We start from the raw sequence: 13,189 nt of genomic DNA on the forward strand, positions 1-13,189 counted from the left end.
GGCAGGCAGAGCTCAGGCACCTTCTGATCAAGCAGCTCTTGCAAAGGCCCAAGCCTCACACCTGGGCAACCTGGCAATGGCACCCTTGCTTTGGGATATCGGAGCACTGAAAATGTTACTATAAAGCACAAAAAGTAAATAGAGGTGGGACTGTTGCCTGCAAAGAATAAATCCGGGCTGGCTCTTTCTGTTGACTCTGGGTGTGAACTGTATGTATGAATGTATTCAGGGCAAGAGGCTCATGTGTTGCCCAGGTTTTGAAGGTCACACAGCTGAGGACTGGTAGAACAGTCATCTAGGATGGGAAGGCCTGGCCATGGGATGAGAGTGCAGGCTGTGCACTGAATTAGCCTGGGTTCAAGTCTAGCCTAATCTCCTGTAACCCTTCCTTACAGAGTTATTAAGACTAGTTGGACCAGGTGTGGTACACAGCTATAATCCCAGCACTCAGGAGGCAGAGGCAAGTGTGACTGTGTGTGTTTAAGGTCATCCTGGTCTACATAGTAAGTTCCAAGACAGCCAGAGCTACTTAGAGAGACCCTGTCCGCTTCACTTCTCCTCCTGCTTCCAAAAGAAGAAGAATCTATGTAATTAAGCAATACCAGGCTAGCTGAACCAAGGCTACATGAAACAATGGCATGTGACACTCCACCTCAAAGGTGTCCACTCTATATGGACCCACTAGCTCCTCCAGAAAGTCATATGGCCAAGAAAAGGAGAGAAGACATGCACTTTTCTACTTCATCCTAGTGAGACCTAGTGGATGAATAGCTAACCCTCTCTGGGCCTCCATTCTTTCCCTTGTAAGACAGGGACAGTACTCTCCAGGGCTGATCTGAGACTAGGTGCGACATCATGGTGCAAGGCCCAGCATAGTGTCAACAAGTTAGGTACTACTTCAAATAGCTCAGCTTGGCCTCCTTAAGGCTCCTCCACCACTCCCTGTCTCTCTCCCCTCCCCCCATTCCCTACTCCCTACTCATTTCCTGGAGAAAAACAAGACAAATTGGTTTCATGCTTTCCCAGAGATAAGCAAGTCTTGTCTTGTTGAGCCCGTTCTATGCCCATGTGGTCTCTGTCAAGAGCAGCTGGTGGCACAAACCCGCTGAGATGGCAGGTCAGTAACTGTTAGGTAGAGAGCAATGGAACCCTCTATGGGCTGTGCCTGGGGCAGAATGCTTTGGGAGTCAGCTACCTATTGCTGCAAAGCACCAAAATTTGGTGGCTTCAAATGACAAATGGGTATTATTCCAGTTTCTGTAGCGCATCAGTCCAGCTGTGGGTCAGCTGGAGGCTTCTGCTTAGGAAGCTGCAGACCAGATTGGGCTGGGGATGGACACCCAAGCCTCTTCTGGAGGTGAGACTCAACTTTGAAATACAAAGAGTGGTTGGAAGGTTGCAGAAGACACATGTCCAGGATGCTGCATGTAGCTGCTGTCAGGCTTTGATCTCTCTCCACAGGGCCTCCTGCTAGGCTTGTGTCGCCCCATGATATGGCAGACAGGTGTGTGTGTGTGTGTGTGTGTGTGTGTGTGCGTGTGTGCATGTGCATGAGTGTGCGCATGTGTGCATGTGTGTAAGAGAAAGGAAGAAGAGAAGGATGCTCTCAGAGAGGAGACAATGAAATAGACGGGCTGGGGGGAAAGCCACAAGTTCAGACAAGAAATCACATGTTCACAAATGGTCTTGGATACTCCTTTCCCACTGGCTGAGTTCTGCTCCTTACAATCAGGTAATTAGATAAGGCCCATTCTCATAGAGACAAGTGTATATCTCCCAGAGATTATCTGGAGCAGTTTACAGACTGCCTGTCTCCATGGGGGGGGTGGTGCGGAGAATAACTATTTTTTTCTTTTAGTATAACTTTCTTCTATACAATGGAAAGAGCTCCATGTAGCTGAGCCAGTGCTGGCTCCTGTGTAGCCTCTTCCAGCTACAACTTAGAGCTCCCACACTGTATCCTCCATGAAATAAGCATGCAGCCCAGGCCAGCTGGCCTTACTGACTGCACGTGGGTGAGTAAGGTTGCGCTCTACGCTTGCATGCGCAGAGCTTTAAACTTGATGTGCAGGGTGGGGTGAGGCTGGAGTTGGGATTCCCCTAAGGGAGCCATGGGTGAAAGGAGCAAAAATCTATCATAAAACCATGAAGAACCCCAACTTAGGTCACAATGTCTGCTTTCAGTCCACCCTTCTATCCAGACATGGTGGAACATCCTATGATTCCAGTGCTCAGGGACAGGAGGATCACGAGTTTGAAGCTGGAGTGAGTTATGTAGTGTGATGCGACTTTCTCAAAAACCAAGAGACCACTGCCAACAATCAAACCTCCACCACCACCCCCTAATTCTTCAGCCAGCCTGGACATGAAGTCATTCATTCATTCATTCATTCATTTCACACTGATATCTTCACCAAGCCCCTGTTCTATTCAAGTTCCATTCTATGTAACAGGAGCAATCCTCTGAAATAGATACAACCAACTCCTCTGCACAGGTGCAGAAACCAAGGCCCACAGAAGCAAAAACAAACAGAACACCTCTGTGGACTTACACAGCCTTCAGGATGAAGCCACACCCTGTGCCCATTTAGGGCACCTGCTGTCACTCCAGCACTTCCTGCACAGCTTCTCTAGACAATCCCAGCTTATATGATAGTCACAGTACTCACCTCTGCCTCACATGCCTTCATGCATCACACTGCCCAGCACCTGCGCGGTGGATATGTAGTGGATATGTGAATATGTGGAGGATATGTGGTGGATATGTGGATGTGTGGTGGATATGTGGTGAATATGTGGTGGATATGTGGTAAATATGTGGATATGTGGAGTATGTGTGAAGGATATGTGGTGAATATATGGTAGATATGTTTTCCATGGCTCATTTCTTACTTAATCTTATATTAAAATTAATTCCCAAGCTGAATAAGGAGGCAAACACCTGAAATCCCTGTTCTTGAAATTCAGGGCTATACAGTAAGACCCCTGTCTCAAACAACAAAAGAAAAAGGAAAGAAAACAAAGAAAGGAGAGAGAGAGAGAGAGAGAGAGAGAGAGAGAGAGAGAGAGAGAGAGAGAAAGAAATAGTTTCCAACATTCTTAAAAATTAGCTTTTGACCATGGGGATGTGGCTCAGCTGGTGTAATGCTTGTGGAGCATCCATGAAGCCCAAGGTTCAGCCCCCAACAGCATTTAACCAGGTGTGGTGGTGCACATTTGTAACCCCAACATTCATCAGGGAGAAAGGAGAGTCAGAAATCCAAAACCGGCATTGGTTAAACAGCAAGCTTGAAGTTAGCCTGGGCTACATGAAACACTGATTTCTAAGAGTGGTTCTGGAGAGATGGCTCAATAATTAAGAGCATTTGCTGTTCTTCTAGAGCACCCAAACTAGGTAGCTTACAACTGTCCAGGGCATCAGATGTCCTCTTCTGGCCATCACGGGCTCCTGCACTCACGTGTGTGCTTACCTACACAGACATACACGGATACTATACATTTACATTTTTAAATTGTTGGAAACTTCAAGTGTTCTGCTCTTATGTGAGGGCCTAGCTACCTGCTCCCACGGTCCCGCGTGTGGAGCCTCGGGAGTGGGAGCGTGCCCCAGCCACTCCGACAGCATTTATCTTCTACCCACTTCTGCTCTTTACCAGCCTGATTACTCCTGGCTCCCACGGGCACCCGAGTTTGCAACTCCAGAACACAAGTTTGATCCCAACCTCTCCTGACTGCTTTTTGGCTCTATGAGGTCCAAGCATGTTGTCACAGGGCCCCAGAGGACATCAACTGTCAGTATTTATCAATAAGAAGCCACCTGGGCAGTTTGGGGAGAAACTTGTGGAGATGGCCCAGTTGGTCATCAGCTGGGGAGCAGCAGAGGATGTAGTCTCAGCTGGGCCCAGTGTCTTCAGGGCTGGGCATATGCTTAGCTGCACACAGCTCTGCTTGAGGACTCCTCTCCAGAGACTACAGAGGACAGGGCAGTGAGGACTGACAGCAGAATCAAGTCTGGCTCACACAAGGGGAGTGGTAATGTGTTTACCAAAGAGCCGGAAGGAGTAACATGAAGGAAGGCGGGTAGACCAGGGAGCATTGTACCATCTGTGGCTCCCCAGTGCCATCCACGACACTGAGCCTCAGTCTGGCCATTAGAGACCTCTGTGATTGTCCTCTCCTACCATTGTCAGCTCATGTTTAAGATCACAGCCTTTCGTCAAAGATGCCCTGACTAAGCCCAGCCAGGGCTGTTAGCTCATTCTTCCCCCCTTTGGATAACCGCTTCACAATCTTGTGCCTCTGTTGTACCCAGGGGTAGTCATGTCCAGGCTGATTCCCCGAGGTGGACATCACCTCCTTGTCCCCTGGGCTTCACAACTTCTGGTCAGCCCATTTTCTGTTTTCCTGCACTGCCCCCTCCAAGGCTTCTCTCCCGACCTGTCCCAGTCTATGGTGACAGTCAGGAGGGTTTGGCATGCGGCAACATTGACCGTGAAGTCAGACAGGTTGGTCTCAGCCAAACACACTGTCTTTGACGATTCACTACCACAGTGACGGGGTTGGGAAAGGGAGCTGCTTCTTGGGCACATGCTAAGCTGTGGATAAGGTCTGAGGCTGGAGAAGGCTGCAAGAGGGAAGGAGTCATGTGAACGAAGGCTCGTTCTCTTCTGGGGTGGGGTCTGCAGACTTTATCACAGTAGGAGCTCCATCCTCACCTCCTCAAGACTGAAAGACAACTAGTTTCCACAGCTCCCGTTTTGGGTTTGTTAGAGGCTGTAGGCATCAAAGCCTATGGGAGTCAACGGGCTACAGGAAGCCTGGGGCTTTTGGATGCTTTCTCGTGCAGCATGTTTGGTGGTTCCTCTCCACTCCTTTCCTGTCTGTGTGCAACCACTGTTTCGTAGATGTAGAAAATGTGCCAACGGCTCAGGCAGAGCAAAGAGCAAGCGAGTTCTCCATGCCAGCAGTTCCCTTTGATATACACACTGACAAGAAAAGAGGGGGCCCTCTGTGGGTTTGGGGGAGGTCCACCCTAGACCCCTAGACTAGGGCCTGGTAAACAACCCATCAGGGCCAGTAGCACCAAGGGGAAGGCTGTGAACCCTCACAAGAGGGATCAGGCTGCCGTGTGTGAGTCAGGGAGCATGCCCTGATTTCATAGATTATTTGGACCAGCCTGGCTTCTCCACACCTCTCCACAAACTGATTCTTGGACGGGGCAGGCCAGGCTCCCCTGCTCCTAAGTCCCTCTCCTTTTCTCTCAGAACTTGCAGTGGAGATTCCGAACCTCTATGCTCTGAATCCAGACCCTGAGCACACAGCCAAACGCTGTTGTCCACAGAACAGCGTGTAACAGTTAACAAATGCTTCTCTCTCGTTTATCCTCAGAACAGGTATGAGGAGAAAGCAGGAGAATTTCTCATCACTTCCTTGGTGGCAGAAGGACTGGCCAAGCCAGCAGTAGGAAACCAGGGTTTTCTAGCCCTAGTCAGAGCTTTTTTTCTCTTTCTGAGCCTCAATTTCCTAACTGTGTTAGCTCACATGCCCCCACTTGCTGACATTCATTTTCTTCCCAGGCTGCTGCTCTACCCAATAAACAAGGGCTTAAATTCCTGGCTGTGGCTCTGCTGCGGGCTCCTTTCCTTTTGTATCACACACTGCCAACTTCCTGGCGTCCTTTAAAGAATGGTTGCTTAAGAAGTTACCTGCAGGGGCGGTGCAGTTGGCAAGGAGATATATTCCAGGTGAGTTCTAGTGGGTGTAAATCTAGCCCAGCACTGGCCTGGCTGGAGGTAGTGGGGACAAACAAGGGCTGTCAGTGTGGGCTGGAGAGGAGAGGTCACCCTGGGATTGAGGCCTGGCAGATGCACCATTGATTGGGCAAACTATTTTCAGTCCTTCTGGCGGAGGGGCTGGTCTCTAGAAGCAAAAGGAGACAGACTCAACCCTGGAGCCGGAGGCCTGAGGTCACCTTAGATGTCTTGGAATGTATCTCCGCTTCTCCGTTCTTTGTTATCTCTTCCTTTCGGATCCACCTCAGATTCTCCACACCTACCCCCCTCCCCGACCCCCTGCCACGTCTTTCTGACTCTTAGGGTCGGCAAGCATGTCTCTCTTGATCTAGAGGCGCTTTCAAAGGACTTTCCCTTCAGTGTCTGGGGACAGGGTTGGGGCACAACGAACGAAGTGGTTGCGCTGCCAGCTGCAACCAGCAGGGGACGCTAGCGAACAGGTTCTGAGGGGCGTGGCGGGGGCGTGTAGGGGCGTGGTCTCGAAGCCAGCCAACCAATAAATGCAGCGGCGCGCGGCCTAGGTATCGCTTCCTGGGTCGTACGACCTTGGCTGTGTCTGCTCAGTTCTTCCGCGCGCCCTCGCCCGACCCGCGACAGCGATGCTAGCGTTGCGTTGCGGCCCCCGCCTGCTCGGTCTGCTCTCCGGCCCGCGCTCCGCGCCATTGCTCCTCTCCGCGACCCGTACCTGCAGCGATGGCGGAGCCCGCGGCGCGAACTCTTCCTCCCGGAACCCGCTCGTGTACTTGGACGTGGGCGCCGATGGACAGCCGCTCGGCCGCGTGGTGCTGGAGGTGAGGCTTGGGCATAGGGAAAACCTGGACTTCCAGGGCTCTGTACTGTGCCTGGCACACCAGGTGACCTTGGGCCTCAGTTTCCCCCTCTCAAAAGAAGCAGCATCAGCTTGGTCCGTTCTAGGGCTCTTCAAAACCTTGAGGGATGTGGAGTAGAGAGGGAAGGCTGGTGTGGAGGAAAAGGTCAAGGTCAGATCGCACTGAGTGACTGACCGGCCAGGACTGACGATGGGCTTCCTAGACCCTCTGCGTCTGAGTTGGGTAGGTGTCTGAGATCCAGGTGTTGCCCTCTGCTCACGTGGCGGCCTGAGAGCACTCCGGATCCGCCCCCCAAGGCCTGGTTACCTAAGAGGAGGCACGAAAATGCAAATGAGGTTCTGGACTGGGAGCCCAAGCCTCTCCACTCTTTGAGGTCGACGCTCAGCACTAGCTCCTGTTCGACCCTTAAAAAGAAAAGTGGGAAACAGTCACCAAGGTATCAAGAGGAAGCCCTAGGAGCCTTTAGGCTGTTCTGCTTTGAACAGAGGGACCAGTAAGTGTTGATTGACTGATCTACTGGGGGGGGGGGGAGCTGGTATTTATTATTATGCCTCAGTTTCCTCTTTTGGAAAATGAGGAGCACCTCCCCAACCCCATTTGGTGAAGAGGGATTCTTAAGAAAAGCTGAGAGGCAAGAGGCAGGCTTGGATGAGACTGTAAACATCCCTCAGCTGTCCCCTCCTTCCCGTCTTTGAGCCTCAGTTTCCCCCTGCACTGAAGAACTCAGCTGGTTCTGATATGATACTCTTGGTTCGGGGACTCATGCTGAGGGCCTCCAGCTGACAATTCTGTCCCCGGAAGTGGGCCAAGTTTCTTCTGATAAGAAACTAAGGCCATGCCTTGGTTGGGTTCAGGAAGCAGCTGCCAGAAATGATAGCTGCTTTGGCTGTTCCTAGGAGGGTTGGTGGCCATGGAAAGGAATGGCCCTGTGCTTCTTTGTCATGGTGCTCTGGCCTCTGGGTGTGAACAGTGAGGGGGCTCATTCCTGCTTCTGGACTGACCATCCTTTTCTGTTCTTTTTCCTTCCCGGTAGTTAAAGGCAGACGTCGTGCCAAAGACTGCAGGTAAGGCCCGAGGTAGAAAGTGAGCCAGGCAAGGCTGGTGGGCTTGGGGTGGAGTTAGGACTTAGACTATGACAATGCGGGAGTCTTAAGCACAGCTGATGGGTACCCTGAGGCAGCCTTTTGTCCCTCTCTGGACCTTGTTGTCAGCTCTGCTAGCCAGTCTGAGCTCGTGTCAGAACCAGGGGATGGCCCATGTAAGCTCTCAGAGATAGCTTCCTCCCACTTCTGCATGACAGTACAGGGCAGGGTTAGGTAAAGTCTTTGGGCTCCTTACCTGTTCTCCTGGCTAACACAGATTAGAGCCTGGATTCTAGTCACAGTGTTTGCTACGGGCTCAAGGCAGGAAAGTATGTGATCCGGAAGAGGGGCAGGGCCTTTCCACACATAGCTCACCTGGGGGATTGGCAGGGAAGGGTGGCCTGCCCTTAACCTGCCTTTCTCGCTTTCTTCAGAGAACTTCAGAGCCCTGTGCACTGGTGAGAAGGGCTTTGGCTACAAAGGCTCCACCTTCCACAGGGTGATCCCAGCCTTCATGTGCCAGGTAACAGGAACACTGCTGGGAATGGATTGGGTGCTGCTAGGCAAGCTGGGCCTGGTGCACAGAGGGGACACAGCACAGGGCTGCTGGTGGGGGTGGACCTTGAGGCTCTAAAGGGCCATGGAATTAGACTGCCTGTAATCTTGGTAGTCCATGTGCCCTTGAGCACTGGGCATGGGAGAAGAGAGGGGGCGGGGAGAAGATGGTCAAGTCATCATTACACATGCTGGGACTTGGAGGTGCCTTCCCCAGTGAAGAGACTTTTCTTGGTTAAATGAACACATTCTTTGGTCACATGTTCTTCCAGATTTACAAACCTGTAAGTATTGCTACATCAGGTTTCCGGCTAGGTGTTGGCAACAAAAACCTCACAGGCAGACTCAAGGTCGGAGGTTGATGTGTGGAGACCAGGCGAGCTAGAGGCAGGCATAGATGTCGTGGCCTCTCTGAAGTCCTTTCTGCCTGTTCTCTCCACTGTAGCCAAGCAGCAGTGGGTTGGGGCTGTGCCTACTGTCACTCTACAGTGCTTGATTACACACTGGGTGTGACAAAGTGAAGGAGAGGCAGGCAGGCCTGTGGCTGTGGCTGAACTCAGTCAAGCCCTGTGACCTTCCAGGCGCCCAGCTCCACCTGGAGTTGGTAGGTGAGGTGGGGTGCTGAGGTAGGTAACTGGATTCGGGAAGGGGCTTGCAAATTGGGAGAGCTCTTTATGGCTTGGCGTGGTGGCCTCTGGAGGCACAGGCGAGATGACTGGGGACACCTTATTGGTATCAGTGGATGCTTTAGCTGGACAAGGAAGTTCACACTTCCCATTTAAGGGTCCTGTCTCAGAGAAAGCACAGTATGGCCATGGCCAGCTACTGTGCATAGAAGTGTTCCTAAACTCTTCTGGGCAAGAACTGCATGCAGGTCCCTCCTAGGCTGCCTGGGGTGTAAAATGTAGGGCTTTCCTAAGCCTGCCCTTACTCTGATTAATGACACAGAGACCTTTATATATATCAAAAGCTTCAGGCAGTATAGCTGGGCAGATACTGAGCTATTCTAACGGGACAACGCTGGCCTTAAACTACTTCCCAGCCATGTGGCTTGTCACCTGCCATCTTGGTCCCCCGCTGCCACCTCCTTCATTTGTGTCCCAATGGCAACTCCCCTTGTCCCCTCTGAGACCGTCTCCTTCTCTCTGGGCACCAAATCCCGCCTTTTCTTCTTCTGCTACAGGCTGTTCAGGTATTTTATAGTTCATCAGAAGGTGATGAAGTACAGTGTTATACAAAATACTGAATCACATGTTTCATTATAGTGACAATACCAGAATCCAGACTGCAACCAGAGTGTGGGTACAGAAATCAGCAGTTGAGTACACGGTGCACAGAGACATCCTCCAACACTGAGCAGGCTCTGGGACAAGTTCCCAGCCCGCGGGGCCATGTGTCTATAAAGCCTTTGTGCTTAGGGAGGGTGGTGCTGGAGCAAAGAAGGGGGTTCAGCCTGGGGACTGGTCCTCTGCTGGCTAACTCTGAGAACAGGACCCCTGGTCACCTGCTTGTTGCCCTCTTAGGGGTTGCCTTCTTGGGTTGAGAATCTGAACAGCTCAGGCACTTGAGATTAACTGAAAAAAGAAAAACTAGCTCAGACAAGAAGCGTATTCTTCAGAAACCAGACTTGTTACGGCATGGTTCCAGATGCAGACGTTTGGGTTTAGTTTTGCCCAGTTTATCTTAGTCACTGGATGGTTGTTGGCCCTTTTGCCTGAGGGTGGGCCTTGAGAGCGTTGAGGGTTGCCTTCCTAGGGGACCCACTGCCCCTCTGCCAGTGTGGTAACTTCTTACAAGGTATTTATTTATTCTGTGTGCAGGCTGGTGACTTCACCAACCACAATGGCACAGGAGGGAAGTCCATCTACGGAAGCCGCTTTCCTGATGAGAACTTCACACTGAAGCACGAGGGACCAGGTATGTGGGACTGAGCCCTCTCCAGTGTTCTTGGCTGTTCCATCCCATCTGGGTGCTGCCGTGCCCGGCTGCCAGAGAAGCTGTGGTCCACAGTTACCCAGCATTGTCATACTCCTTCCGTTAGTATCCAGGCAACTCAGCATGTCTAGCTGACTGGGTTTCTCTAAAACTTTCTCGTCCATAACTCTGTAAAAAACAGACTTCCTACTGTAATTCCAGCACTTGGGAGGCTAAGACGGGAGAATCCAAAGGTCAAGGCTATCTTGGGCTACATAGTGAGACTTGTTTCAACAAACAAAAACCAGACAGATTTCCCTATGGGAACTTGGTTGGGGAGTCTTTAAGCAGACCCAAGGCAGAGTGTGGGAGAGTTTAGAAGCTATAGCTGGGGTGCCAGTCAGCTCTCCCACTGAGACCCCTGAACTCTTTCCACCCTTGTATCCCCCACTGAGAGCTAGCTGGCAGTTAAGGCACACAAGCTCCGGGGACTGTGTCAGCACTGGTTCTCTGGTCCCAGGATCTGCAGCTTCACACGTCCTTGATGGAGTGTGAGCTACCTGCTCTCCCTAGCAGCATCTCAGGTGAGGCGCCTTCTGGTGACACAGCTCACCTCTGCTTGTCTCACAGGTGTCCTGTCCATGGCAAACGCAGGCCCCAACACCAATGGCTCTCAGTTCTTTATCTGCACGATAAAGACAGACTGGTGAGTACATCACACTGCATGGCCTCTGAGAAGAAGCTAGAGGAGGTCTGCAGTTGGGAGGGCAATGTGCAGCTGGACCATCTGCTCTGGGCCAGCGGCTTGCTTCTCACTGTGTCTGTCTGAGAGACAGGGAAGGAATCGAGGCACAGGTTGTGGTTTTCTGTGACTATGTCCCACCTATGCATCCCAGTGGTGCTGTTGGCTAGAATTTGATTTGTGTCATGCCTGCGCACACACTGAAGGGTTCTTTTACCCCACATTTGAGAACTGCTACAGTATGTGACCCCATGGTGGTCTGAGTAGAAGCCGCTTTGCCTGGCTTACCCTGATGTTTCCTTGGCTTGCCTCCACTACAGAATGTGCTTATGGAGTTAGGGGTATTGAGGCATAATTTCCTCACACACCAGTAGTATGGCCGCACATGCCTCCCAGATCCCTCAACCTCCTTTCCCACAGGCCTGTGCTGTCTAGGAATGGCTTTTCCTGGTAAAGCTTCCACTAAGAGGCACCTTTCTCTGCATAGAGTCCTGAGTGTTCCAGACCTCAGGTCCCTGAAGGTCAGAGGCATCTGCTGACTGAGAAGTTGAGAAAACCTGTGTCTACAACTTTTAAGGAAATCTAAATGATAGGATGACAAGCCACACAGGGCTGTCAGGGCTGAGTGTGTTGTTGCCGCCCCATCTTCTTTGCTGCTAACATGGAAGTGTTAATGGGCCTTGCGGTTCTGCTCCAGGCTGTCATCATTCTTGGCTTTGCTGGAGCTGAGCTAAGTTCCTGTTCTGTTCTGGGAACTCACAAATCATGAGCTGCTCAACACCTCCAGGGTTCTCAGTTTGCCGTAGTCTGTTGCACAAATGTCTTGCTTTTTTGAGTGCTCCAATGCCCATGATTTTCCTGGACAGAATGAGAAGAACCCACTTCTCATAGGTAACGTCACCAAGAATCAGATCAAGCTGCCGGGGCAAAGCCCAGGGTGACAGAACTTGTCCTGGGAGCCTCAAATCCACTAAGGTGCAGCTAGAGAGCTCACAAATCGTGATTAAGCTTTGGGAGTAGGGGTGTTCCTTTGAGAACTGGTACCTTTGGCAAATAACTCTGTGCCAAGTGGTCAGGGTACTGGGTGCTTTCTCACTTGGCTCAACTCTCCTCACAGGCTGGATGGCAAGCATGTCGTGTTCGGCCATGTCAAAGAGGGCATGGATGTTGTGAAGAAAATAGAATCTTTCGGCTCGAAAAGTGGGAAGACATCTAAGAAGATTGTCATCACAGACTGTGGCCAGTTGAGCTAACTCACAGCCAAGGTGCTAGGGCAGCAGCAGACATCCATGTCTGGATTCACGCAGGTACTCCAAAGAACTGTTTGTACCCACTTCTACTGAGTATGAGGAAGGCCACTCAGGCACATGGTTCTCCACAGGACCAGGCTGCTCCTGACTGTCCATTTTTCCTCAGATCCCATTTCTGGGCATCAGTATGGCCATCGGGCCATGTACCCTCAGCAAATGTCCCCGTGATTGCCATTTATGTGTGCCTTGGACATTGGCAATGCTGACCAGTTAGTCAGGGAAGGCTCCAGACTTTCCTTGACCAGTGGAGATAGCAGTTGCTCTTTAATGTTCTCCTCCTTGTTACAATAATTTAACAAGATCTCATAGAAACAAAGCTGTGACACTAACTGCACTGTCCTATGTGTTACCTGAGTTGGCACAAGCCACAGACACCCCCCCACACACGCCAAACCTCCCAGCCTGGCTTCTGAAACATAACTCAGGGCTCTTGTGAAAGTTCCAACATCAATGCCTCTCCTCCTGGTCACTGTGAATCCTGCTGGTTGGCTGCTGTGCTTTTTGAAGGGAGCCTGAGAAACAGAAGCAGCAGGACCTGGGAACAGACCTGAGAGCCAGGCCTGTCTGCTCAATGTGAATTCCTGTGTTGAAAACTTACAGAAACTGCCTGAATTCATGCTGTCCTCAAGAGGGAAGTGTTTTCTGGCAGGCTTTGCTTTTTCTGTATGTTGAATAAATCTTATCAATGATACATATGTAAAAGATTTCTGGAACAGTCCTTTGTGTTCATCTCATGTGATAAATAAATCCTATTTTCTATAAAATGGCTGTCTCTAGTTTTAGAATGAAACTTACACATTTGGGACTTGTTTGTTTTTATGTTTGTCTTAAGACAAGGTCTTGCTGTGTGGTCTAGACTGGCCTAGAACTTGCTGTGTAGCCTTGGCTAGCCTCAACTCTCTTGATCTTCCTGAATGCTGTTAGGATTACAGGCATGTAACATTGTATCCAGCTGAGGCCAATC

General features: G+C 50.9%; 1 protein-coding gene across 2 annotated transcripts; it reads left to right on the forward strand.

The window, feature by feature from the left end:
* Window positions 1–6,284: 6,284 nt before the first annotated feature.
* Window positions 6,285–12,989, forward strand: Ppif (peptidylprolyl isomerase F). 2 transcript variants are annotated; one of them, XM_034497035.2, is made up of 6 exons: window positions 6,285–6,583; window positions 7,656–7,686; window positions 8,139–8,227; window positions 10,080–10,176; window positions 10,804–10,879; window positions 12,033–12,989. In XM_034497035.2, exons 1-6 carry the CDS (start codon window positions 6,392–6,394, stop codon window positions 12,166–12,168), a joined length of 621 nt encoding a protein of 206 aa, XP_034352926.1. In that variant the 5' UTR covers window positions 6,285–6,391; the 3' UTR covers window positions 12,169–12,989. The 2 variants fall into 2 exon arrangements, with proteins under 2 accessions (XP_034352926.1, XP_076787381.1); XM_076931266.1 differs by lacking the exon at window positions 6,285–6,583 and adding an exon at window positions 6,991–7,115.
* Window positions 12,990–13,189: the final 200 nt, after the last annotated feature.

This window comes from Arvicanthis niloticus, chromosome 3, assembly GCF_011762505.2.
Source record: "Arvicanthis niloticus isolate mArvNil1 chromosome 3, mArvNil1.pat.X, whole genome shotgun sequence".
Classification (NCBI taxonomy): Eukaryota; Metazoa; Chordata; class Mammalia; order Rodentia; family Muridae; genus Arvicanthis; species Arvicanthis niloticus.